The sequence below is a fragment of the Lagopus muta genome, chromosome 23 (genome assembly GCF_023343835.1).
Source record: "Lagopus muta isolate bLagMut1 chromosome 23, bLagMut1 primary, whole genome shotgun sequence".
NCBI classification, from domain to species: domain Eukaryota; kingdom Metazoa; phylum Chordata; class Aves; order Galliformes; family Phasianidae; genus Lagopus; species Lagopus muta.
Genome location: NC_064455.1, coordinates 5,582,203 through 5,608,465, shown reverse-complemented (window position 1 = coordinate 5,608,465; position 26,263 = coordinate 5,582,203). Strand labels below are relative to the sequence as shown.

General features: G+C 55.9%; 2 protein-coding genes across 3 annotated transcripts; both read left to right on the top strand.

Annotated features, from left to right (window-relative positions):
• The first annotated feature begins 983 nt into the window (after positions 1-983).
• On the top strand, positions 984-12,954 carry FNDC5 (fibronectin type III domain containing 5). Of its 2 annotated transcripts, none has more exons than XM_048968727.1 (6): positions 984-1,095; positions 6,848-6,963; positions 7,248-7,446; positions 8,714-8,806; positions 10,800-10,933; positions 11,321-12,954. In XM_048968727.1, exons 1-6 carry the CDS (start codon positions 1,017-1,019, stop codon positions 11,360-11,362), a joined length of 663 nt encoding a protein of 220 aa, XP_048824684.1. In that variant the 5' UTR covers positions 984-1,016; the 3' UTR covers positions 11,363-12,954. The 2 variants fall into 2 exon arrangements, with proteins under 2 accessions (XP_048824684.1, XP_048824683.1); XM_048968726.1 differs by having other exon boundaries at positions 7,140-7,446; positions 11,321-12,945.
• An 8,382-nt stretch (positions 12,955-21,336) lies between these two features.
• On the top strand, positions 21,337-26,014 carry YARS1 (tyrosyl-tRNA synthetase 1). The gene is made up of 13 exons (XM_048968725.1): positions 21,337-21,515; positions 21,683-21,829; positions 21,910-22,085; positions 22,286-22,415; positions 22,582-22,662; positions 22,994-23,086; positions 23,272-23,407; positions 23,627-23,712; positions 23,849-23,984; positions 24,288-24,382; positions 24,543-24,736; positions 24,854-24,995; positions 25,213-26,014. The coding sequence occupies exons 1-13, from the start codon at positions 21,459-21,461 to the stop codon at positions 25,321-25,323; spliced, it is 1,584 nt and encodes a 527-aa protein (XP_048824682.1). The 5' UTR covers positions 21,337-21,458; the 3' UTR covers positions 25,324-26,014.
• Positions 26,015-26,263: the final 249 nt, after the last annotated feature.

Genomic DNA, 26,263 nt, shown 5'->3' with positions numbered 1-26,263 from the left:
GTCTCAGCAGGCAGCCAGAGTTGACTGCAGCTGCACGTGGTGCTGCTTCTGCTCAGCCTCGTGCCTGGCAATGGAGCAATGGAGGCGTTGCTGTGGGGAGCAGGCAGTTGTGGTGGGGAAGATGGGCCCAGTCCCACGCCGGGAGATGAGGAGGGGAAAGCAGAGCAAACCATGTGCAGAGCAGGGACACAGTGCTGCTCGATTTCAGTCTGTCAGGACTGTGCTTGGTGTAACCCCGAGCACCATGCAGATGCTCCTGGGAGCCCACTGGCCACGCTGCACTCACAGCAGTGCAGGAGAGATATCTGTGGCAGGCAGATCCTGGGGGATGCTGCCCGACACACGGCGGGGTCAGACACATTTATGGCTGCATCTGAGAGCACACAGGGCTCAGTGAGGCCCAGTCACTGCCGTGCAGCACGGTGGCTGAACCGATTCCTCCAGCAGATCACCATAAGCCAGAGCGCTGACAGTTTAATTAACCTAAAGGCACAGCTAATTCGAACAGCTCATCTAGCGCTCATTACCTCCGAATTTAGAGCCCGGTGACACGCAGGGGCTGCGCGAAGCCCTGATGGTGAGATGTCACCGCTGCCATGCACCCGCCGGGGGTCTCACGGGGACGGGCCCCGTCTGCTCCTTCCAGCGGTGGGGAGCGGTCCGGGGGCGGTTCGGGCCGAGGGCTCCCGGATCCGCCGGGGGGAAACTGAGGCGGACGGCGCGGCCGGGCGGGGCGGGGGCCGAGCCGCCCGCGGGCCGGGGGAGGGACCGGAGCGGGGCTGCCCAGCGCTGCAGCGGGCGGAGCCGGGGCTCGGCGGGGCCGCCTCCCGGCCGAGCCGAGCCGAACCGAGCCGCGCTGCCGAGGGCCGCCGAGCCCCGCCGCCGCCCCCGGCCGAACCGGGCGGCCCCGCCGGCACCGGGCCCCGGAGCTCTCCGCGGTGCTGAACGGCGCCGCCGCGCCCGCGGGACGCCGGCCCGGAGCGGCTCGGCCCGGCGCGGCGCGGCGGCCGCGGGGGATGGAGCCCTTCCTGGGCTGCACCGGCGCCGCGCTCCTGCTTTGCTTCAGCTACGCCGGTCTGCGGCCGGTGGAGGCAGGTAACGGCCGCCGGGACCCGGGGAGCGGCGGGGGAAGCGCGGTCGTGGGGGGAGTCGGGCGCCGGGACACCGCCGGTTACCGGGTGCGGAGCGGCCCTGCGGCTGCGGCTCACGGAGCGGAGCGGAGCGGCGGCGCGGTGCCCACGCGTGTCGGCAGCGGAGAGCTCCTGTAAGCTGTCCTGTGGGGCACAGAGCATCCCGGCCTCGTGAGGCTTCCAGGCGATCGGCTCCTCCAAGGGGACCTCCGGGGAGGATGGAGCTCCCCGGGGGTTTGTCCTGTTTTTGACACAAGCAGGAGACACTCGGGTCCTGCTCCAGCCAAGCTGTACCTTCGCCTCAGTGCCCAGCAGGTGCCACGTCTCAGCAGCGCTGCCGGGAGCTGCCTGTGAGCCCTCGGCCCCGGCCCCGGCCCTGCCGGCTCTGTCTGCTCGGCACGGAGGCTGCGGGGTCTGATGGAGCAGCTGCTTTGATTTGCAGAACGCCCGGATAGCTCGCATTCCCGGAGGCTGTGGGTAACTGTCAGCATGCACGGCTCCAGGGAGTGGAAATTCCTGTGCTCTGTGGCTCTGTTAGCTGTGGGGTTACAGCCACCCACAGCCCACCCACACTGGAGCTGCAGGATCCCCTCGGGACACTGTTGGGTTTGGCACACACATCCTTGGCCAGACGTCAGCGTGCTGAAGGGAAAGACGGGGAGATGAACAAAACATTCCTAAAAGGAGAGAATGATGGAGAAAAGAGCGCATCTGCAATTGGCCTTCCTGATTTCCTGCAAAGTGGGACACTTCCCCTGCTCTTCCTTATCCTTGAATCACCTCAGCAGTGATGAAGAGTAAACACAGCGCTGTGTCTCTGCCCATCGCAGCCTCTGCCTGCGTCTCCCCAGCAGTGGCTGTGGCCATTGGGTCCCTGTGAGGTTTTGGGCAGCGCAGCCCTGCTGGCAACTGTGCTGTGCAGTGGAGATGTGACCCCAAAGGTTCCGCGTGTGTGAAGATGCGTGACCTTGGGGCTGCTCCTCCCAGCTCTGTATGGGCCGGGAGCTGAGGGTACAGGTAGGGACAAAAGGGACGTGGGCATGGCGTGGTCATCCCAAGGTCACACGGAGGTGGTGGCAGTGTCCCCATCGGCTCCGTGGCCGCAGCACCACCTGAGCACGTGGCCATGAGGCCGTTGAGCAGAGAAGCATCAGGGAGACTCACAGAGGGGCACCCAGCCCCAGCGGGGTTCAGCTCTTCCCCCCTTGCACCCAGAGCTCCCAAAGGCAGCTGTCAAAGAATGCACCGTTAAGGCCAAAAGCTGCCATCCCTGCAATGACCCATAGGAAATGGTGTAAATTCCCCTTCTGGCACTGCGGGGCTGGCAAAAGGCAGAGCTGTGGAGTGGAGGGAAAGGTGCGACCAACCAGACCAGGAGAGGCTTCAGCCCCAGCGCAGCTCCAGCCCAGAGCCCACGGCACAGCCAGGCCACGTGCAGGACCCACACAGCAGCTCTGCACAGCAGCAGTTCCAGCACTTCTTTGCAGCCCCTTCCCAGCTCCTGAGGGCCACAGAGATTCCTGGCCAGCTGACGAGTGGCGTAAGCACCGTATTGATTTCTGCTTTCAGTGTAGGAGAGATTTAATTGCGGTGTGGAGGTTTCTGACCCCAGTGTCAGATTCCCAGCAGTGATGGTGCTGTGCTGCCTTGTTCTGAGTGCTGTCTCCTGCTGGGAACATGCAGAGGGAGGACAGAGAGGGCTGCTGCAGGGCACTTTGCTCGCACACACACCGTGCACAGCACCACGGCAGGACTCAGACCTTCATGGGGCTGTGCCCATGTGCTGGTGCTGTGTGTGGCCTCATTTGGCATCGATTGTTTAATAAACCCCTCCTGTCTTATAAAGCACCCAGAGGCCAAATTAAGATCTGACTCAAGCATAATTCAGTTAAAAGCATAAATGCATGGAGCAGCGAAACACGCAGATCTTTATGCATGCAGCAAAAACCCAGGTGTTGGGCGTGGGAGCAGCCAGAGCTCTGGGTACAAAGCCTGGGGTGCTCAGCCACCCCCCGGCCAGCACTGCTCTGATGGCACCAACACTGCCAGGACGTTTGGTTCCCAGATAAAACACCACAACGACCCAGCACTGAGTTGGGATACAGACAGAGGTTGGGCAGCACCAACATTCACCAGGGCAGCGATGGCCACGAGGCTGATGGGCCCCATTCCTCCCACCCAGAACAACACCCGAGGCCGAGCACAGCGAGCGTCACCACCAGGCACAGAGCTGGGGCTGCCTGCTAACGTGCTGCCTGCAGGAGTGGGCGAGCAGCAGGAAATAATTCCCTTTGTCCCAAAGGGAGGCACCAGGGGCTGCTCTTTGTGTTCTCCAAGGCTGCAGTGCTCCCACACAGCCCCGCTCACTGGGCACAGAGCTGCGCCGTGCCCCACTCCCTCCCACTGCCCCCCAGGCTCTCCTCATTAAAGCACTCAGGGAAGCTGAACGGCGCGCCAGCCTGCCTACATACCCCATAAAGCTGACAAGCCATTACATCCAGTGAAGGGAGCCATGCTGGGAGAGCAGAGAGCGGCTCCGAATGCAGTAACAGCAGGGCTTTGTGCTCACACCCGATGGGCAGGCAGCGGTGCTTTGCAGAGCATCACACCAGACCGTAGCGATGCTTCTTCCCCTCGCAGGTTGCCCCCCTCCATCCCTCTGTCTGCAGGAGAGGCCGCAGTGCAGGAGCACAGAGCTGCCGGGGTCGGATGCTCCGATGGCCGATGCGACCCCCTGTGCACAACAGGAGCTGCGTGGGGAAGGGGGGCTCAGTGAACCAACATACATCGTGTCATCGCCTTAGCCCTGCCCACCTTGGAAGCTTTTGACTCCAGGCACTTCCAAGCTCACAAGCAGCAGATGTGGCAGCGGCGGGATGGGGACAGACGTTCCCACGCAGCTCTGCAGCAGTCACCATGAGGGCAGATGCTCCTGCACAGCTGGCTGGTTTGCTGTTCCTCGTGTTGCACCAACAGCAAAAAGCGAGGGAGGAATCAACCCAAAGCTCTGAAGTAGTTGCGTTAGGTTTTTTTCCCCTCTCTCCCAAATGAAAGTCCATTAACAATCAGCAGAGCGTTTAATGAGAGGCCAGAAGGAATTCCCAGCACTAAGAAAGGATTAAGGGTAATCTTTGCCTCTCACAGCTCCTCACTGCACAGAGATGGTCCCAACCCACACCTGCTGAAAGGGCCTCACAGAGGTTCCTTGTGGACAGGAAACAAGGCAGAGGCAAAGCACGATTGGTTGTGGAGCAGCCATTCCTCACCAAAACCCACCTCGTTTTCATTCAGTCACGGCCCCATCACAACAGGGGGATGCTGACATGAAACTGAGAGCATCTCCTCAGCCAAGCACGCAGCTCCAGCTCCAAATGGGCCAAGCTCTGACTTTTGGCAATACATGATCTGCTCTAGAAGGCGCTGCAGGCCCCGAGCCGTGGTCTAACTAGAAGCCGCACTGCTAACCAGAAATCTTGCACCATGAGTTCTGTATGGAGCAGGCAGGGAAGGGGCACTCAGTAAACACATAGGAGGAAGGTTTGATGCACAGCGTGCTCCATGCTGCCAGCAATCGCCCTTAGGGCTGCCCACCCCACTGCCCCCACACAGCAGCAGCTCCCAGGAGTCACAGCCAGGCACAGAGGAACCTTTGGATCCGGCAGCCCACGGCCCTGCGGGAGGCGCTGAGCCCCTGATCCAGCGGGGAAACAGAAACCACAGCGCTCAGCTCCATGGGCGCAGCTGGAGCCTCACCTGCAGAGCATCTCAGAGCACTGACCAGATTTGGGGAAGCCGTGATCTCATCACAGACCTCCTGGGAGCGGGAGCAGAGCATCCTCACGGATTGGGATTTTGTTCGCCAATGCTTCATTCAGCTCTGGGAGCAGGGAACTCATCTTCCTGGCTTTGTACTTCTGACAAACGCTGTGCTGCATTCTCTTCTCATATCACTGCCGTACTGATTTATGTGTAGCCGCTGCTGCTCTGTAGTAGTGAAGGAGAGACGCTCAGATCTGGATATTGCTGTTGTCTCCCAGCTGTAGCTGCTGCCCGCGCTCCGTTCTGCTCCGCAGGCTCCAGGCATCGGCTGCAGCTCTGCCAACTGCTTCCCACCTCCCCAAGGCTCCTCTTTCACCTTGCTTTGCACTCCCAGCTCCCCCACGCTCTGTGTCAGCAGGACAGAAACTTTGGCAATTTTTGTGCTGTGCCCCCCTTCCCCCCCAAGGTCACACATCTCAGTGGGGACACAGCGCTGCACCGCGTTCCCTTTTCCCCATGAGAAGCTTTTTCTGCTCCCTGCTCCCCACAAGGTTAATTCCTCACTCTCCAAAGCCTTTCTCAACCCACACTGGGCGACTCCTCCTAAAAATACCTCGGCAAGGCGACCCTGCTGGGATTTAGCAGCACAGCTGCGCTGGGAGCGGGGCGAGGTGCCCGGCTGCAGCCCCACTGCTTTGTCTGTCACCTTCCAGCCCCACCGCGCCCCCTGTGTGTTCCAGCACATTCATCAGCCATGACTCACAGCCCTTCCCTGTGCATTCCGTCTGCTGACTGCTAAAATTAGATGGTCCTCTGGTCAGCACGTGGGGATGGGGATGGCGAGGAGCCGCCTTGGGAGGGGAGCGGCGTCGGGGTGACCCTTGGGGTCCCATTGCACAGCAGGTGCACCAGGTGCAGTTTGTGGATAGAAGGCAGCAGTATATCACCACTGGTCTGCTGAGAGAGCAGTGCTGACCTTCACTGAGGTGTCCTGCACTCCCTTGTTCTCTCCCTTCCCAAGGGAACGCTCACCAGGAGCGAGGCCAGCTGTCAGTTGGCACTGAGGCTCCGGCTGGAGCATTTTCAGCCACATTCAGGCATCCAGGCTGACTATAAACCCAACAAGTGTCACTGGAGATGTGCACACGTCTCCTTCTGATGGGGTTGACCTCAACCTCAGAAGGGCAGCACCCTGCAATGGTTAAAAAGAGAAGTGTTACTCTTTGATGCAAGGAAATGTGGCCCATTCTCACCATACCGACCTCCTGGCGCTGTGAGCAATCCGGGCGGCATTTACCACCTTTGGTTCATGGCCTGGCCCTTCCACATCACAGCAGTCCATCAAGGGCTGCTGCAGTGTGTGCTGTTCTGGCAGCAGTGAGTGGATGGAGGGGAAGGTGGGCAAAATCCTCCGACCATCTGAGAGAGCCCATCAGCTGTGTGCAAAATACAAAAACATGTACAAAAAATTCTGACAAGCTCACGAGGACAAGCAAAAAGAACGCCCCTATTTACTACCTCTGAATTTCCACCCTCCAGAGCTCTCATTCTGCTTTCATGCCTCCCAGACAGATTCTGCATTTCCTCCCAGCTGTCGCTGTCAGACTGTAATGGGACGCAGCAGAGAAAACACGGCACGTGGCTGAGAGACAGGAGATGTGTGAGCTCATCAATGCTCAGACATCCTCAGATTGTTTTGGGGGGTGTGTGCAGATATTCCATGTGCCCAACGCCACTCACCCTCAGCAGAGAGCTCCAGAGCCTTGCTGGTAATTAAGACGTAGATCTGCCATTTCCAGGTCCCACACTCAGAGCTGCTGGCAGGAAGGCCATTTGCAGCTCAGTTTCTCATGCCTCAGACCACGGCCAGACCTCACGTTTCCTTCTGCTCCCCCAGTCCCTCCCCGCTCCTTGCCCTCACTCCATCTCCTGCTGCAGCTCTGTGTCCCTCCTTGCAGACAGCCCGTCGGCTCCGGTCAATGTCACAGTCAAACACCTGAAAGCCAACTCAGCCGTAGTGACTTGGGACGTTCTGGAGGACGAAGTTGTCATCGGATTTGCCATTTCCCAGCAGGTACGATGCCTATTGTTCCCCAGTTTCGGTCGCATTCATTTTCCCCCAGGTCCCCTCAGTTTCCAAACTCTCTCATCGCAGTGTGAGCCATTCCTTCTCGTCCTGTCCCATGGTCTCGGGGGGGAACTCGCTTCCCATCCTCCTTGCAGCAGCGCTCGCTGTGCCGCTCGCTGCAGAGGTCTCCGTGCCCATGGTGGACAGGGCAGGAAGCAGTGGTTTCAGACACCAGCAGTGCACACACGAGGTCCCTCCGCCACTCTGTGCTCTCCTCTCTCGGCTTCCAGAAGAAGGACGTGCGGATGCTGCGCTTCATCCAGGAGGTGAACACCACCACCCGCTCCTGTGCCCTCTGGGACCTAGAGGAGGACACTGAGTACATTGTGCATGTCCAGGCCATCAGCATCCAAGGCCAGAGCCCTGCCAGTGAGCCAGTCCTCTTCAAGACCCCCAGGGAAGCTGAGAAACTGGCTTCTAAAAATAAAGGCAAGTGTGGGTGAGTTCCATGTGGCCCCCAGTCAGCGCAGGGCTCTGAGGGAGGAAGGACGGACGCTGTGCACTGAGGACAGCTGGGTTAGTTGCACACAGGGTTGAGGCCCTCTGACAGCCCTGCACAGAGGCGTGGGAGGCTCTGAGCATTCCCAGCAGTCAATGAGATGCTGAGGTTGCGCTGCTGTCAGGGCTGAGCCCAGCATAAACAAACTCCTGCGTGAGCATCCTGATGCACTTTACACCCCAGCACTGAAAGCGACCGCACGCATCTAAGATGAAGATGAGGTTCCTTCGCTTCAGAAAATAGCACCAAGAGGTCAGCAGCCACTACTGCCAAAGGCTGGCTGTCCACTCCTCTATTTCAGATTTAATGGGCAAAGCAAGGAGGTTTCCAGCCTGGGAACAGAGTGCCCTGCATTCTTACAAGTCGGGAATGCCGATTTTCTTATATTTCAAAAGTTGATGCCAAATCACAGAACTGCTGAGGTTGGATGGGACCATCTGAGATCACCTGGTCCAACCTCTGCTGAAAGAGGCTGAACCAGAGCTGGAGGTCCAGGACCACATCCAGTTGGGTTTTGAGTACCTCCATGGATGAGATCGGGCGATTTCTGCCCAGCAGCTCCTTCCCTCATTTCCCTTAAGCCAAACCAGATGGGGAAAGTTTGCTCACAGGAAGAATCTCTGCTGCAGACAGGGTGGGGAGCACAGGGATTGGGACTGCAGGGGTTGCTGCTGACCCAGGGCCCAGCCTGCTGCAGGGCTGTTGGCCACGGTTCCTGGGATGCCGCGAGTTCTTGACTCTGCCAAAATGGTTTGGTGTCTGTAAACACAGAATTACCGTTCATCTGCAAGCACTAAGAGGAGCACTGCTCCCCTCCCTGGAGGCCTAAGCTGTAATCCTCTTAGTGCTTTGAAGGCGAGGAGGTGCATTATGCCCTGCAAAAAGTCTCAGTGCCTCCCCAAGCCCCACAGCTCCGCTGAGAAACACCGCGCCTGGCTCCTTGTGCCGAGCTGGGACAGAACTGCCGAAGCATGCAAGGCGTTGTGACAGGCACAGACGGCTCCAGCAGAGAGCAGAGCGAGCCGCCACAGCGCCAGGCAGCGCGGTCAGCCCGTCCCCATTCACTTCTCCTCCCTCTCCCCGTCTCCTGCCAGCAGGGCTGAGCGCGGGGCAGCGGCGGCGCTCCTGGGGCGCTGAGCCAGGGCCACGGCTGAGCCAAAGTCTGGCGCTTCATCATCTCTTTTTCCCTCCGTGCAGATGAGGTGACAATGAAGGAGATGGCGAAGAAAAACCAACAGCTGCGCGCAGGGGAAATACTCATCATTGTGGTGGTGTTGTTTATGTGGGCAGGTCAGTTCCTTCTCTCTGTCCAAGCTCGTCGTTCCCTGCCCTGTGTGTGCCCCCCTGCACACCAGGAGCTGAAATCAGGTGAATCGGTGCTCTGGGCTGGCACAGCACCACGCAGACTTGATGAACCAGTCGTCTAATTCAGCACGGCTAATCCTGCAAGCTCCATTTTTCCAGGAAGCACTGATGCTAAGGCCATCAGCCCTCACCAGGACGCCTGGAGCGCAGGCCACAATTATCTGCCTTATTATGACCTCAACTCTCGTGCAAAACAGAAATTCCCTGCCGAGTTCTGCCAAAGTTCAGACACACCAGACGCCAGGAGTCCCCCCTCAATGCCAACTATTGTATTTACACTAAAACTGACTGCAAAAGCAATTGAAACAAAGGAAGCGTGTAAAGAACAAATGGCTCCCAACATCCAAACACTGATAAGCCCAGACCCTCTCCAAATTCTGTACTAAACATACAGAGCAGCATTTAACAGGAAATAGGAGAACGTTAGCAGAAGCACATAAACCAAAAGGAAGGAAAAGTCTGTGCAAGGTTGGGATGGAGGGGAAGGAGGGTGAGCTGAAAAGTAGCACTGAAAGCAGTGCCCAGAAGGTGCTTTGGAGCAGAGCACCAAACAGATGCACTCCTCCAATATGAGGATCTCTCACTACGGCTTTTTGTAGCAAGTACAGAGATATGGCATTTCCACAGAAAACGGTTCTCCAACGAGGATTCGGGATCACATTTCAATAGATACCAATACATAGCAGACTGTGCTCAGGACAGACCTCACTCCTATGCTTTAAGGCAGCAGGAAGGGAGAGGAAAACGCCCCGACCCCATTGGCTCTGTGCATCACCAGCCCTTCGGCTCCTTCCATTTGGAAATCACACGCATGAGTTGATGGGGAAAAAACAGTTTGCATGTTTGTTCTCTATTTCGAGCCGCAGCCTCCCCAGGCCGGCACTCAGCTGCTGCTGCCTCCCAGTGCCAAATATTCTCAAGGCAGAGCTGCTCCACGCTCACAGAGCGCCTGGGGGTGCAGGGGGCGGCCCAGGCAACCCAAGGGAACTGCCAGGCTGGGAAATGAGCACAGGGGCAAATCTGTGACCCATAAGAGACAACTGGAAAAAGTCCTGAGTTGATCATGCATGGCTGTTCACATTTGCAGGGACTGGAAGGCAATTATTGCTAGAGATGATCACCGAATTAGGCCTAAATTGAGGTTACAAAAATCCTCCAGCCCAGAGTCTTTTTGGCATTTAAGTCAACTTTTATCTCTGCACATCCCAATTTAAGAGCCCTGCCAGTAAAAACGATCACAACTAATCACACAAAGTGACAGAAGAACCGATTCATCTCCATTGTAGCACAGCCTGACACTCAGACCAGCACCTCAGTGAAGGACCCACTACCACCGCCATTCCCTTCAGACAGGAATTACACTTTTGAAGCGAAGTGAGGGGGAAAACAGGGATTTTGCAGCCTTTCCCACCTTGTCATGGCTGCCCCTGCTTTCCTCTTCCTGTGCTCATTGTGCATGTGGGAGGAAATTTCCACTGGCAGTTTCTGCTGCCATCTCTGTTACATAGCCGCAGATGCTGCCCTGCTGCGCTGCAGCCCCAGGCTGACACTGCACACAGGCAGGCTGGGTGCCTGCCCTGCATCTGCCAGCTCCACATCCTCCCAGAGGAAAGGGCCATAAGGAACATTCCCACCAACCAGAAATTCCAGGAGCTCCTGTGCTTGCAAAGCAAAGATCCCACCCAACCACACAGGCAGCGCTATCGCCACGCTAACATGTTTAAAGCACTCGTCCCACTTGCCTTAAGCTTCTCTCCTTGTAACCACCTTAGCAAGGAACTTGTGTAGGAAGCAGCCGGAGGGCTGAGGAGCTCTGTTAGAAAGGAGCAAGCATGGATGATGCTGTGATCTCCACCAGGAGGCACAGAGCTCTGCAGATTCAGCTCCTGGGTGCTCATTAATGCTTTCTCCCCACCAGGGGTGATCGCCCTGTTCTGCAGGCAGTACGACATCATCAAAGACAACGAGCCCAACAACAGCAAGGAGAAAGCCAAGAGCGCCTCAGAGAACAGCACACCTGAGCACCAGGGCGGGGGGCTGCTCCGCAGCAAGGTGAGTGCCGGGGGGCAGCAGGCAGGAGCTCCCAGCAGCTCCCCACCACCAGCTGGGATGCAGGAAGGCAAGGCCCCTTCGCTTCCATGCATGCCAACGCTGCAGCACCATTAGCAGCCTGAGCATCAGCCTGAGCATCCCCCACACTGCAGGCACCAGCACCCACTGCACTGCATTTCCTTATTACTGGAGATGGCTCATTAATGCACACACATCTACAAGCAGACCACCACAAGTCAAGCCAACACCTTCACAACCAACAGGGGATGGGAGCGAGCAGTTTTACACAGTAAGAACTCACGCACACTGCACGGACCCAACGTGGGTATTTTTTTCCTCCCCAGCTATTTCCATACACCTTCTCTTCCTTTGTCTCCTCTCTCCCAGTTCCCAAAAAACAAACCCTCAGTGAACATCATTGAGGCATAACAGCTGCTGCTGATGGACTCCACTTCTCACGCTCACATTCTGCCTCTGAGCCTCAAGGACCGGGAGGTGAAATAGCATCAGAGCGATTGGGAAGGGGACCCGGCAACTGTCACCTGATGGCATACAGCTCCTTCCTTATCTCTGCGAACATCTGACCGGAAGGAAGAACCCTGCAAAAACAAAACAACCCAAACCCAACCAACCAAGATGGAAAAGCAGCAGTGAGAGCCGCTGCCTGCAGTCCTGCGTGGGACTCATGGATCACTGCACGGCAGCGGCCTCCCATGCTCTCCACCCTCACACTCCGTCTCCTGGAACAATTTTCTCATCTTTGGAAACGTGCAATGTTTTGTTGTAGCGCTGTCTCACCGTCACCCCATCTCGGCTGTATGGCTGTGAGCTCCAGCACTGCTCACCAGCACTGCCCCCGAGCCGGCAGGAAGGAAGGACAGCAGCTCACTGCAGACAGGCGTGCGCTGCTTTGTGCTCTCAGCTTGCTTTGTTCCGTTGCACGCCTCGTGCAATGTCTCACAGGCGGAGTTTGTAAGAAACAAAGGAAAGAGAGGCACCCCAGGCTGCAGTCCCACTGCGGGGCTCCCTTGGCTGCCCCCCAGCCGGGTTCCAGCACCGCCGCCTCCCATCACACGGTGCTGCTCTTCATCTCAGACATTTGGGGCGCAGACCAAGATGACGGGGCACCAAGAGTTCTTGTTCAGCTTCCAGGATAAATCCAACCATCTTCTTCGTGGTATTGTCAGCACCTGCAGTGTGCGAGCACTCCATCAAGATGTAGCCAGTCAGCAAAAAAAAAAGAAAAAAAAAAGAAAAAAAAAAAGAAAGAAAAAAACTGATGATACCGGTCGCTATGCAAGGTCTCGGCGGCAACGGCCATTTGTTGCAGAAGGCTTTTGCCTAAGGGACCTTTTTCTGAGGGCTTCAGTTCTTAACGGCTTCTCGCGGGGCGCACAGGAGCGCCGGGCTGCGCTGCCCTCCGTGCGCGGGGCCGCGGAAGGGGCCGCTCTGCTCCCCGCTGGGACGCCTGAGCGCGCATCGCGTGGAACGGATGAACTCCGGTAGTGTGCCATGGGGTATCCGCATTTACTGCTCCACAAAACCACTCCACATGCACAAGGGGATGAGGCAAGATCCTATTTGCTCCATCAGACAGGTTGGCCTGAGGAGGACGTGAATCTCTTTACACCGCGCCTGAGTTCGAGTCCCCGCACGGAACCCTGCCGGCGCCGCTCCGCCTCCGCAGCACCGACCGCAGGGGGGGACGGCAGGAATCCGCCCGGCTCTGTGGACCCGAAGGGCTTCCCTGAGCCAGCTGCAGGCCAACCCGTGGTCTCTTCCACGGATCCTTTGCCAGAACGCACTCCTCCATCACCCAGAGGGAGAGGTCAACACCTCTGACACAGACAGAGCAATAAACATTTTATAACGTACAATAAAAGATGAAAGGTGTGTCTTGTTCCAAGTTGTAACCCCCTGCATTTGTCCACTTCAAGCAGAACTCAGGGCAGAACACGGGGACTTCACATAGCGCAGTAACCACAGGTTTCCTGGGTGTGGGACGCCAGGATGACTCTGAGCTCTGTGGGATGAGGGCAGAAAAAAATATAAGGGCTGGAGGCATAAATAGCACTGCAGCCATAGCTGGTGAGATCCTTCAGACGTGCCTGTTATCCCCCAAGAAAGAAACACCGCTTGGAATCCATAACCCTATAAAGGGAGATTTAGGACAGATGGTGCAGCATGTGCAGAACGATAAGGGAGATGCTCCTCGTAATCCTGGAGCAGACAGCCAAGCAGGCAGCCCACAAAGGGCTGCAAGTGAGGAAATCAGCCTGCTAATTTGGTGGCTTTGGGGGAGGCAGATCATGTGCTGTTTACAAAGGCGGCTGTCCCTGGTAATTCAGCCCGAATCCCTTTCTCTGCTGCTGCTCCCACTTCCAGGTTTAAGCCACGTCTTTCCTAACAGAGATGCGCTCGCTCCTCGTTGGGTGGAAATGGGGAATTAAAATTTAAAGCATAACCGCTCGCTCAGAATTCAGAATTGGCTGCATGGCGAGGCAGGAGGCAAAAGGGTTATGGCTATGTTTCATAACTGCAGGCTTTAAAGGTAAAGTAATGCCATTAATGAGAGGAGACAGAAGGGGCTGGCAGCAGCTCAGCTCATCAGAGAGGGACTGCACCATTACCTCCTAATGATTCTCTTAAAGATTTTCAACAGCTCTGAATGAAAGCGATGTAGGAAGTCCACATTTTAGGAACCACCTTAGGAAAAGGGGTTTCCCACATTAAGGAAAAGGAAATCCTGTTTTCTGAGATCCACGAGCATCAAAGTCTTCACTGCTGTTTCCCACCGTAACCCATCGGTGTCAGACACCACGAGGGCTCTGGGCTGCGCAACTTCAATCCTAAGTTGGTGTCAGAAAACTCACCTCATTCTCATCAGCAGTGCCCAAAAATAATCCCTGTGTGACACAGGGGTGCTTTACAGCCAAAAAAGGGAGGGGATGAAAGAAGAAAGAAATGACAGAAGTGCTCACCCTAAAGGTGACCCACACTTCCCTACACGTGTTCCCCTGACTGCAGGTTGAGGCTGGGTTGGAAGCAGGGCTGGAGAAGGGAGGCTTCACTGAATGCTAACGGGGAGTGGGAGGGCAGGGGGGATCCAGGGAGCCCTGCAGGGAGGCGTTTCTCATTGAAGCAGCCCTGCTGCAGGCTGCTCATCCCAGGAACCAAGCGAGCAGAGCCCACAGGCACAGTGAAGAGCAAGAGCTGAAAACAGAATGCTTTGCCAGCACACGCAGTGCCTGCTTGAAGCTGAGCACCATTTGCATCCAAGCACTGCAATACGGTGCCCACAAGCACAGCTCAGCCCTGCGTTCCTCCCCCGTGAGTTTGGTAGCAGTGAGCCGTGCTGTGGAGCAAACTCTGCTCAGAGCACAACGCCGGCTCCGCTCCCATCCAGTGGCAGCACCAGCATCTTCTTCACCGACCCTTCACTGCACCAGAGAAGGAAGCTCCCATGGCACAGTGGTTGTGTGACCTCAGCTGGCAGCGACTTTCTGGAAGAGATGTAAGCAGAGAGGAACAGATTGCTAATGCCCCTTTTTGCCAAAGCCATTCAAGGTTACATCACAACACCACACCACACACATCGTGCTGATACAAACAGCAGCTCACAGGGCAGTCAGGCAGCACCTCCAGCAAGGATGGAGATCATGCCATATGTTGCACCAAATGTAATTTCCCCAGATTTGCAGAAAAATCTCCTAACTGCACAGAACAAAGCTCAGCACAACCTGACCAAACCCAGTTCTTGAAGCAGCAGTGTGATCAGCTTGCTTGTTACACCACAGTATCTTCTGTTTCCTCCACAAATCTGCACAGATTCAGCCCTCTGATGACCCTACAGATTAAAGCAGTGCTGTTCCCACTTAGCACTCTCAGCCCACACATCTCAGGGAAAGCGAGCTGGGTTCTCTTCCAGCTCATGCATCAGTACCAATTTTGTGTAACTCCTTTCCAAACGAAGAGCCTTTATTATTAGCAGCAGAGTCAGGAAAGACGCAGCATGGATCTGAGATCCCAGATGGAGCCAGCAAAGCTGGCAGCCAGGAAAGCTGCCTTTTTTCTTCCAACCTGCACACAGTGGGCATGGAGTCACCAGGTGGCCATAGCAGCACAGCCCCACGGTGCCACTGGGCACTTCCCAGCACACTGCTGTCCTTTTTAACTGAGAAATCCACATTCAGTGCCACCAACTGCCGAATGCGACTTATCTGCACCAGCCAGGCCTCTTCTGCAGAGGAGTTCTCCAGCTGCTGTTGGAGCGCAATACATTAGCGAATGATATTAAGTTTTTAATTGTCAGACATTTATCACAGTGCTTACACAAACCTGCGTCCTCCAGGCTCACACTGCTGGGTTCCACTCCTGCAAAGACCATAAGCAGAGTTCTCAGTTGTACCCCGGCTGCAAACGCTCAGCGCATCCCCTGTGAACACTTCACGTGCAATACTGCTCCCTTTACAGCATCTGCAGTTTATACGAATCACAGCTGCAGCATCAAAGAATGAAATCTTCCACAACAAAGCCTCTCACAAACCTGGACCCTCTACAGAGCACAGAGCTGCTTCATGGCAGCGCTCCTTCGCACGAAATCCACAGTCACAAAGGACAAAAAGTAATCAGGAGGACTGCTGCTGGCTGAGCCATGGCACAGGGATGCAGAGCTCAGGCAGAGCACACAGACACATCGTCCCACTGTCCAGACACAGCACTGAGCAATGCCATTAACTCAGCATGGCTGAACTGAAGGCTTACATCAACATCATTGACTGCTGTGCACTGCTTCTTCACGGCCTCAAAGAGATACCTAAAAATCAAACCAGCAGGCACAGAGCCCCTGGATGCCCAGCAGCAGGACCCCCAACACATCACCTCCAGCCCCAGCACATCAGCCCTCCGTTGTGTCACTCAGACCACCATCCACCGCTCCATGGCTGCAGCACAGCCCCCCAGCCCAGCACTACGTGACACCAGCAGCTGTGGCCGGGATGAGCCCTGCAGGCACTGCTGCATGGTGAGGGAAGAGCTGCTGTGCAGCCACCCTGCTCCTTCCTTCTCATCCAGGCACAGCAGTGCATTTCTGCAGCAGTTGCTCAGCATGAACAGCCGGCGAGCAGCCAGCTCCCAAAGCAGCACAGTGAGCGGTTCATGCCAACAACTGGGGTGAGAGACCTGCCTACATCGCTGGGTGTCACAGCTGAGAAGAGCCACGTTGTGCCTGGATCACACTGCTCCCCGCAGGCCCTGCTGGGATGGGGTCACAGAGCACCAAACATCAACAGCGACTTCGAGGCTTCAGCCAAAACCATTCCAGGAGTGAAGTTTTTCTTTTTCATGCCAGATATTCAGAATTGACAATTCTTTCAAAATGAACTGAAAGCACCTCAACAGATGAAGTGCTTCTGGACAGCAGCTGTAAGAGCTACAAAGCACCTCCTCCCATAGGCACCAACCCCCACCTCAGGGTGAGGTTGGATGGGGGCTGCCCCTCTGCTCAGGGGTCCAGCACTCAGAGCCGCCAACCTAATCCATCAGAACGTGCAGCTCATTGACAGCATCTGCAGTTCATCAAAGCATTAATGAGAGCCCAGACATCCCACAGCAGCCTGATTCCTAATGCTGTTTCTGGTCTTCAAGGCTCCCCTCCAGCCAGGCAGACTGAGTGCAATACAGAGAATTCCTGGAGAGAAGGAGGGAGTCTGTTCCAGAGAATGCACAAATCTTTAAGTTGAGCCACAAAGTAGGAAAGCACCACAGCTCCAGCCTCGCTGCAGGGCGCGCTGTCCTGCTCACTCAGAACAGGACCCACAGCTCAGGGAGAGGCAAATCCCAGCGCTGCCCTTGCTGAGCCGTTCAAGGTGCTCTCCATGCAGAGCACAGAGCGCCCTCGTCCCACCGAGACTCAAAGGTCTCTCCACGCCGCACTGCAGTCATGTGATGGATGAGAGTCACAGGGCCACGTAACACACCTTCCTTCCCAGGGAACAAAGTGTTCCGAGAGCAAATCCAGGGCTCCTTCATAAGCTGCACTATTGGCTTTCATTTGCCCAAGGGAACAAAAACTTGTAGAGAAAGTTTCCGATGTGTTCTTGAAAATCCACCTTTTCTGGATGCATTGTTTAGGAAGAAATGAGGCTACAGAGACAGCTGTCAGAAGGCAAACGCAGTGCCACACAGAGCCTGCTCCTTGCAGGTCCTTAACCTTCCTGCACAGAGGTGCCCTTTGCTTTCTGTTCTGAGTCACAGCCAGAAGGGCACAGACTTGGAGGAGCTGAGTGCTGCCATCAGGTGCAGCTGCTGCGTTTCTGTACCACTGTGTGTCTGTACCATGTGGGTCAGAGCTGCAGGGCAGCAGGGAAGAACAAATCTCGCTTTGTTTCCTACCAAGAGCAGGGACAATAAAAGACTGCACGTAAGGCTTGTCAGATCAATGCTGCCCAAGACCTCCCAGGAGCAGAGAACTCCTGGAACAGTCTGCTCATCAAGCTTCCATGTCCTGACCTTATGTCCATCGTTATCCTTACACAACAGATCAACGAGGTCAGAACGCAGCCAGTGGTTCCACTCCTGAAAAAGGAACGCAGGCTGGATCCTCCCTGCCAGTTCTTTGTGACCATCTCACTTCCACCTCAGGTGGAATGCTTCCTCCTCTGTCACTTCCTCCTCTGTCCCCCTCCTGTCACTTTAAACTTAAAGTATTTTGTTTTCTAAAGGTATTTGACCTCTGTGGTTACAATAGGACAGATGGTCACAGACATCTGCGACTCTTCATGAAGTATTTCTTCCTCTTCTCTCTTTGACTCAAGAAAATCACGAATCAGGTCTATCCCAGATTGCAAGAAGTCTGATAAAATTGGGAAGCGTTACAAATCTCCATCAGACCTGGATGTCAGACAGAGCCAGCACAGCCTGCAGGCACCACGCATGGCTCTGAAGGCAGAGGCGCAGAGCAGCAGGTGGTGCAGCTCCATCCATGAGCACAACTGCAGTGGGAATGGCTGTGAAAGCAATTCTCCCAAAGCACCGATGTTTGGGTGGAAAAGGGGAGTAGTCTACATTCAGAGAGGGATGCTGTCAGTTTGTCCTTCCCCTGCCCTTCCAAAAATAGGCCCATCCAGCCCATGGGCTGTTGAGGACATGAGCAGCAGAGTGCTCACATTCAGTGGCAGGTGCCACAGTTACAAAAGCAGCCTCAGTGCTCCTGACTGCAGACTGATACAGAACAAGCAGAATTGCTGAGGAGGATCTCATCAAGGATATGATTCTATTTACTGTTGAATGAAGGGCCATAATGAAGTGTGAATGCTAACAAACGGTCAGCTGGCAGGCATCTTTGGTGGTCAATTATCAGTTTCAGCCACCCATTTCCAAGCAGATGCTCAAATCGCATCTCATTTCTACATCTGCTACAACGCAGCCTCAGCAGCATTCAGATTCCTTTGGGGAGCCACAAATAAATTTATCCATTCCGATTTAATACCCTGTAGAAACTAGAACAGGAGGGAGAGCAACCAGAACAGGGGTCAGCACAGCTCACTGGGATCGTTCTGCATCTGCCCTGCAAACGATGCAGGCAAAAGGGCGCAGGCCCAGCTGCACAGGAGCACACGGGGCCAAGGTCAGCCCACCCAGGTTTCTCTGAGACAACAGGGGAGCCCACACTGCATCAGGATGAATTCCGGGCCTGCAGCCACTCGGAACACAAGAGCTTTGCACAGATAGGAGAACCAAGCCGTGCGATCACACACCGCGTTCTTCCCCAGCAAAACAGTTCTCCATTTCGCTCACCAGCTTCGTTCACTCGGAGCTTCTGCCTGATTTTCTGTGACTCTCAGAACATATGTCTTGCATTTTTAATTTAAAAGGAAAACAGGCCATTTCAGCTCCCCTCACAATCCCCTCTGCATTACTGATGCTGTGTCCACACACTGGAAAGCAGCCCTGTGGCTGCGCAGGAGTGCAGCCTCCACACAACGAACCACAGAACTGCCAGCTCCTTGTAACTCTCGGGAAACAACGACTGTTGCAGCCATGAGCAGCTGAAATGAGCACAGTGGGCGGCCATCTCTGTAAGCTACCAGAACACTCCTTGCCCTCCTGTCACTGCTCTCCAGCAGATATGCATCCCTGCTCTTCCCAAGCACCTTCATTTTAGCCTCTGCTGCTGACAGCTCTGAGAGTGGCAAAGTGTAGAGGGTGTTAGCAGTAGATCACTATCCCAACACTTCAGTTCTGTAGGATCTGCAGATCCTCCCTTCTGGGCGTGCACCCATTGGGGATGCTTCTTTAGCTCCCTTCTGTGGCACGTCTGCCACTTCTGTCTTTAGAATAACAGATGGCAGTCGTTCTGGGGGCATGCCTGGGAAACCAGGATGCAGAAGAAGGCTGCAAAGTGCCAGACATTAATTTTTCATTGTATTGTTTCAGAGTCACAAAAATAAGAACAGTTCTTGAAATAGAGCTGCAAAGATAACACACAGAGGAAAGTAGAGGAGAGAACGTCAACCAAGGGAACCAGCAAGTCACAGCCGCCGTTAACACGGCAGAAACAGGCAGAGCTTCCTGAGGAGCAGATGTTATCGTGATGCCCAACGCCACAGAAGGAGCGGCAGCGCTCAGAGCACGGCTGCAGGGAGCGGAGAACCGCCGGAACCCGGCGCTGCTCGGCTGCTGCCATCTGCCGGGAGCCGCACCGCAGCTCCAGTTCGGCCCTGCCCAGGACTCCCAGCCTCCTTCCCTCTCATTTGGACCAGCCCTCGTGTTTTCTACCTCTCACAGTGTCTTACGGGATAAAATATCAAGCACTTTACTGCTTTGGAAAGCTCTCAGTTTTTAGTCCCAGACGACAGCATGAGTGTGCAGCTCCTGTGCTACCAGCAATTCAGTACAGCTTTATTAACTGACTCTTAGACCTGAAGCTGCCCTGGGGAACCCAATAGACTTCTGGTGCAGTGTAACTGGGAAGGCACTGTTACTAGCTGAGACACAGGGAGACAAGGTGAGACTCACACTGACACAGAACATCAGCAATTCTGCAGGCTTTGGCATCTCTGACACCAGCCTGCCTATAAATTCACAAGCTCAGATCCTGAAAGGTACTGCTGGCTGAACAGCCACAGCTGTTCCATAAGTCTAAGAACTTGGCTTAATATCCACCTTTAGTACCTGTTCAAATGAATATAAGCTGTTCTCATACAAGAAGAATTAACTAATAAACACTTACCTGTTTCCTTAGTCAATGATTAGGGGGCTCTAGCCATCAGGTCCCCATTACCTCTGCTCTTGAGCACTTTGGCTCTTAACAGCACACATCAACAACCAGTCCTCATCCTACAAACATTCTCTCACACACCCTGTGGCTTCACCAGCAAGACCAATGAAAGCCCCAATCATTACAATCTGTACCACCCCCTGCAAACCTGCTGTAAATCAGCCATACTCACACCTAAAGCCAATATTCATTAATTACAACCCTCACCAGCTGACATTTAAAGTGCCCAGGACTCCTTCAGCAATCCAGTCTCACAGGCCCTAACTGCTCCTCATCCCTCACCTCTGCTCTCAGTAACCAACAGCCTTCTCCAGCCTAGGAAAAACCCAAGCAGTGGAAGAACTGTTGTGCACGAGTCACTCAGCGCTCACAGAAAATGAGTCCTGTAAGGAGAGATCAGAAGATAAAAACCTTCCTGTAAAATTCAATAGCTTAAGAACATCCACAAACAAAACCTGTTGTCCTTCCTGAGAAAGTGAACGGGGACGCAAACCTCGGGCGCTGGGAGCCCCGTGTGGGTGGGAATCTCACAGCAGGAGAAGCTGGGCTCGAGGAAGGCATTTCCTGTCCTCCGCGACCATCAGATTGAAGGGGACACCTGTTGTTTTTCCTTTGCTTTTATTTATTATTGCTTTCTGAAGAGGAAATCACCTACTCCAGAAATAAGAACCATCAGTTTTGCCGCTCCCCCTCATCAGCCCGTCCAAACAAGAGGAATCACTGCATCCAGAGCGACTGCACGTGAATGAAACCAGCCGAGGCCGGGCAGCCCCGAGCAGCGCAACGCGCGCAGCAGCACAGAGCGCCCTCAGGCGGCACGGCAGAACCGGAGCGAGCGCAGAGGGGGCGACGGCGGAGCTCCCGACCAGAAAGGACTCAAAGAACCAACGTCTGTTTGTCAGGACGGGAGGCGCTTCCTTCACTGCCGTACCCCAACCCCGCAGGGCCGCGTTCGCGCCAGGGAAACGTTCTGTAACGGATTAACGGCTCCAGCCACCCCACGCCCCCACCCGCCGCCATTTTAGCGGCACGTGCAGCCGGACCCGCCCCGCCCCCTCCCGATTGGCGGAGCGCGGCCCCGCCGTCCTCGGATTGGCGGAGCGCGGCCTGGCTCTCCGAGGGCGGAAGTGACGTCAGAGAGACGCCGGCAGCGCCGAGCGGGGCTGATGCAACCCGCGCGCGGTGGGCGAGGTGCGGCGGGCGGTCCGGGCTGTGCGCAGCGCTGACGCGTCCTTTCCTTCCGCCATGGAGACCGCGTCCGGCCCGCAGGAGAAGTACCAGCTCATCACCCGCAACCTGCAGGTACCGGGGGCGGACCGGGCCGGGCCCCCGTGCTGAGGGGATGGGCCGGGCCCCGGGCACGGCGATAGAAGCGCTGCGCTCAGCCCGCGGGCCGGGCCTCGGCGCCGGGCCTCGTTTCGGGGCTCGATGCCCGCCCCAGCCCGGCCGCTCTCGGGTTTCTCTCGCAGGAGGTACTGGGCGAGGATAAGCTGATGGGCATCCTGAAGGAGCGGGAGGTGAAGATCTACTGGGGCACCGCCACCACGGGCAAGCCGCACGTTGCCTACTTCGTGCCCATGTCCAAGATCGCAGACTTCCTGAAGGCTGGCTGTGAGGTGCGAGGCCGGCCAGCAGGGTTCCCCCTGCGCTGTGCATCTTCTGACAGGTGGTGCTGACTATGTCCCCTCTTTACCAGGTGACAATCCTCTTTGCTGACCTCCACGCTTACCTAGACAACATGAAGGCCCCGTGGGAGCTGCTGGAGTTGCGCACTCGCTATTATGAGAATGTGATCAAAGCCATGCTGGAGAGCATTGGGGTGCCCCTGGAAAAGCTGAAGTTTGTCCGAGGCACGGACTACCAGCTCAGCAAGTGAGTTCTGAGCTGCTGGTCCTCCGTGCACAGGAGAAGCTGGTTTGGGGCTCTGCTGTCATTCCCAAGCCTGCTCCTAGGCACTGTCATTCAGGGAATAAAGTGAAGGTGTCTCCAGGCTGCTTTCAGTGGCCAGCACCAATATTTATGCGAAGTGGCTTTTGCAGCTGTGCCGCTGACTGTGCTGTTCCTTCCCATAGGGAGTACACGTTGGATGTGTACCGTCTGTCATCTGTGGTGACACAGCACGATGCGAAGAAGGCAGGAGCAGAGGTGGTGAAGCAGGTGGAGCACCCTTTGCTGAGTGGCTTGCTCTACCCAGGCCTGCAGGTGGGTGTTGAGGTTGCCTGGCAGAGTGCATATGCTGAGGAGGTGCTGGGCAAAGCCAGGACTGTGCCTGGCAGATCCCAGAGTGCAGGCATGGCCTCCAAAGGCTGAGTGAGCTGGAACATGGAGTCCCGGAGCCAAGCTCAAGGCTGTTTGTGTCTTTCCTCAGGCCCTGGATGAGGAATACCTCAAGGTCGATGCTCAGTTTGGTGGAGTTGATCAAAGGAAGATATTCACCTTTGCAGAGAAGGTTAGGAATGGGGGTGTTTGGGTCCCTTGTGATTCTGGCGTGGGACTCAGAGTCTCTCTAATCCACTGGGAGAAACATGACTGTGATTTCAGTTAGAGTCACAGTGCTCTTAGCAGCTCCTGCTGCTGCTCTTGTGGCCCACAGGGCTCTGGTGGGGCAGGCAGGGCTGCCACATGTTCCGGGCTGTCAGGACCATGTGAACCCATGATAGCTTTCTGGGTCTCATTGCTGTGCTCAAGGTTATGCGGAGCCAGGAGCAAACACAGAGCATGGGTTAAAGCTGACTTGTAGAGTAGCATTGTCCATGACTTACTTCCTTGCGTTTTCCCAGTACCTCCCTTCCCTGGGCTATGCCAAGCGCATCCATTTGATGAATCCAATGGTTCCCGGTCTGACAGGCAGCAAAATGAGCTCATCAGAAGAGGTTGGTTCTTGAGTGGTGGTTGGGGCTTTGCAGGGGCATGGGCTCATGGCTGGGGATGGAGAGGCTGCACCCTGAGAGATGGAAATTTCTCACTTCATGCTGAGGTCTAAGAAAAAGGTGCAGCAACACCTGCATAAGTTATTTCTTTTGGGCCAGAAAAGGGCTATGGAAATTTCTTCCTCCAGGACTCAAAAATTGACCTTCTGGACCGCAAAGAAGATGTGAAGAAGAAGCTGAAGAAGGCTTTCTGTGAGCCAGGGAATGTGGAGAACAATGGTGTCCTCTCCTTCATTAAGCACGTCCTCTTTCCCCTCAAATCAGGTGAAGGGCTCCCCATGACCGGGTGTTGGGGTCACTTTTTCCTGTGGGCAAAAGGAGGGGGCAGGAATATACAATCCCTAACACTGACTGCACCCTGCACACCCTCTTTCCAGCTCTGCTGCAGCTCCCTTCGCTCTTGGCCACAGTGGGGTGGTTTATCTGGCTGAGCAGGGGGAGCCTCCCCTGGGCTTAATTTGAGCCTTAATCTGTGTCTCACAGAGTTTGTGATTCTGCGAGAAGAAAAATGGGGAGGAAACAAAACATACACAGCCTATGAAGCTCTGGAGAAGGACTTTGCTGAGCAGGTGAGCACAGCGAGGGACTGAACGCCTTCCTTGTCCCTGAGGCTCCCACGAGCACTGTGGGCTCAGAGCAGCACTGGCAGTTGGAAATCCACGCTGGGGGAGAGACACAGGGCCCTGTCTGCTTGTCACGATACAGGTTGTGCATCCTGGAGACCTGAAGAACTCTGTGGAAGTGGCCCTGAATAAACTGCTTGACCCCATCAGAGAGAAATTCAACAGCCCGGAGCTGAAGAAGTTGACCAGCGCAGCATATCCCAACCCATCCAAAGCAAGTAAGGAGCTGCTGGGAAAAATGGGGCTCTGGCCGTGTGGGGCTGGGTAGGAGGGAGTCTCTCCAGGGCCATTCTTGGAGAGCATCTGCAGGGTGAGGAGAGGCCAGGGCCCCAGTGAGAGAGGGCAGAAGGCATCTCTGAGAGGCCAGCAAAGCGGAGGAGGGGCTGCTGTGGTGTGTGCAGACAAACAGGGAATTCAGGAGCCTCCAAGTTCAGCAAGTGGGGGTCATTGTGTGCTCCCCAGGGCTTGGCCAGCTCCCAGCATTCAAGGTGAATGGTGCAACTGTTTCCTTTGCACTGTAGAGCCTGCAGAGAAAGGCACCAAGAACTCAGAGCCGGAGACTGTTGTCCCGTCTCGGCTGGACATCCGTGTTGGCAAAGTGATCAGTGTGGAAAAGGTACGGGAGCTATGGGAAGAGGGGAGTAACCTTCCCACAGGGTGAGAAGGGCACTCAGTGTATGGGGAAAGGTGAGGGGGAGGAGTCTGCCCTTTTTTTTTTTTTTTTTTTTGTCACCCCAGTCCCCTTCTCTGCTCCTTACCTTGCTTTTACTTGTCAGCACCCAGATGCTGACAGCCTGTATGTGGAGAAGATCGATGTGGGTGAGCCCGAGCCCCGCACTGTGGTCAGCGGCCTGGTGCAGTTTGTCCCTAGGGAGCAGCTGCAGGACAGGCTCGTGGTGCTGCTCTGTAACCTCAAGCCCCAGAAGATGAGAGGCGTGGAGTCCCAGGGCATGGTGCTGTGTGCCTCCAGGTGAGAGGGGAATCAGGGCAGGCCCCTCCAGGGGTGCAGTCTGGATCCTCAGAGCCCGGCAGTGCCAAGGTGGGCGCTGCCTGGGGGTGACTCTGCGTCCTGTGTTCTCCTCTGCAGTGTGGGAGAGCCACGGCAGGTGGAGCCCCTGGACCCACCTGCTGGGTGCTGCGCTGGGGAGCGTGTCTACGTGGAGGGTTACGAGGACGGGGAACCTGACGACGAGCTCAAGCCAAAGAAGAAGGTGTTTGAGAAGCTACAGGTGAGGGCACAGAGCAGTCGAGCTGAGGGCTGGGGCTTCAGGCACTGAGAAGGGCAGTGCTGGCGGCCGTGTGGATGCCACTGTTCCTATCACTGGGTGACTTGAGGCTGTGTGCTTGCCGCCGTGTCATGGTCAGTGAACCGTCAGGCAGCACCCAAGATGGCCCCAGCCTGCGTGCATCCCAGGCCTGACCCCATTTCCCTGCTCTGCTCCCCAGGCTGATTTCCGCATCTCTGAGGACTGCATCGCTCAATGGAAGGAGAGAAACTTCCTGACCAAGCTGGGGAGCATCTCGTGTAAAAGCCTGAAGGGGGGGAGCATCAGCTAACAAGCACCAGAGCCACGGCTCATGCCTCCTGCCTGGCCCCTCCACCCCTCCATCCAGGCTCTCCTTCCCAGTCTCTGCCATCTCCTTCCCCAGCACCCTGAACAGGGGGCTTTGCCCTTTGGGACCTGGCAGCTCTGGACCTGAATTTGCAGTCTCCCATGCACTGTAACGGTGAGAGGCTGCTGGAGAGCTGGCCCAAACATCTTTGCCTTGGGTCTACTCAGCCTGCATCAGTACCTCTGCTGTGGGCCAGAGCTGCGGCCTGCCAATGGCACCACATCTAAGGGACTTGTGTTTCTTGTGCCCGTGTCCTCTGGCTCATCACTGAGGTCACTGGCTTGCTCTCCATTGTGCCATGGACTGGAAACCTGCTTGCTGGCTGCATCTCTGGGACAGCACGTGCAGGCACTGCCGTAAGGGTTGAAAGGGAAAGCTGCTTGATCAAACCTGTGTTGCTGCTACCAGGGTGGGGGACAGCTGCCTGGCAGCCGGGTCGCTCCTGTCCCCTGCTCTGCTCTGCTCCGTGCCCTCCTGGAGCAGGGGCTGCTGCTTGTGGGCCAGGAGCCCAGGGCATAGCCCTGCCCCACCAGGTCTGACCTGAGCCCGGGGCAGGCTGGGGTGGGAGCCTTTAAACACTGACTCGGAAACCATCTGTCTGTCATAAACCCAATAAAACGTCAAGCTGACAGCACCTGGGTGTGTCCATCCGTCCAGGGGCGATGGCTCTGCCTGCTCCTGTTTTAGTGCTGTCAAGAGAAGCCAGAGATGGAGCCCAAGCTCTGTCCCTCTGTGGGGACCAACAGGCCAGCCGTCAGCCCCTCTGCTGTCTTTGTGCGCCCCAGAGCTGCACAGCACTGAGATGCGGTGATGCTGTGGTTGGCAGCAGCCAGGATCTAAAACCAGGAAGCACAGGAGGCAATGAGCTTCAGTCAGCATCTTT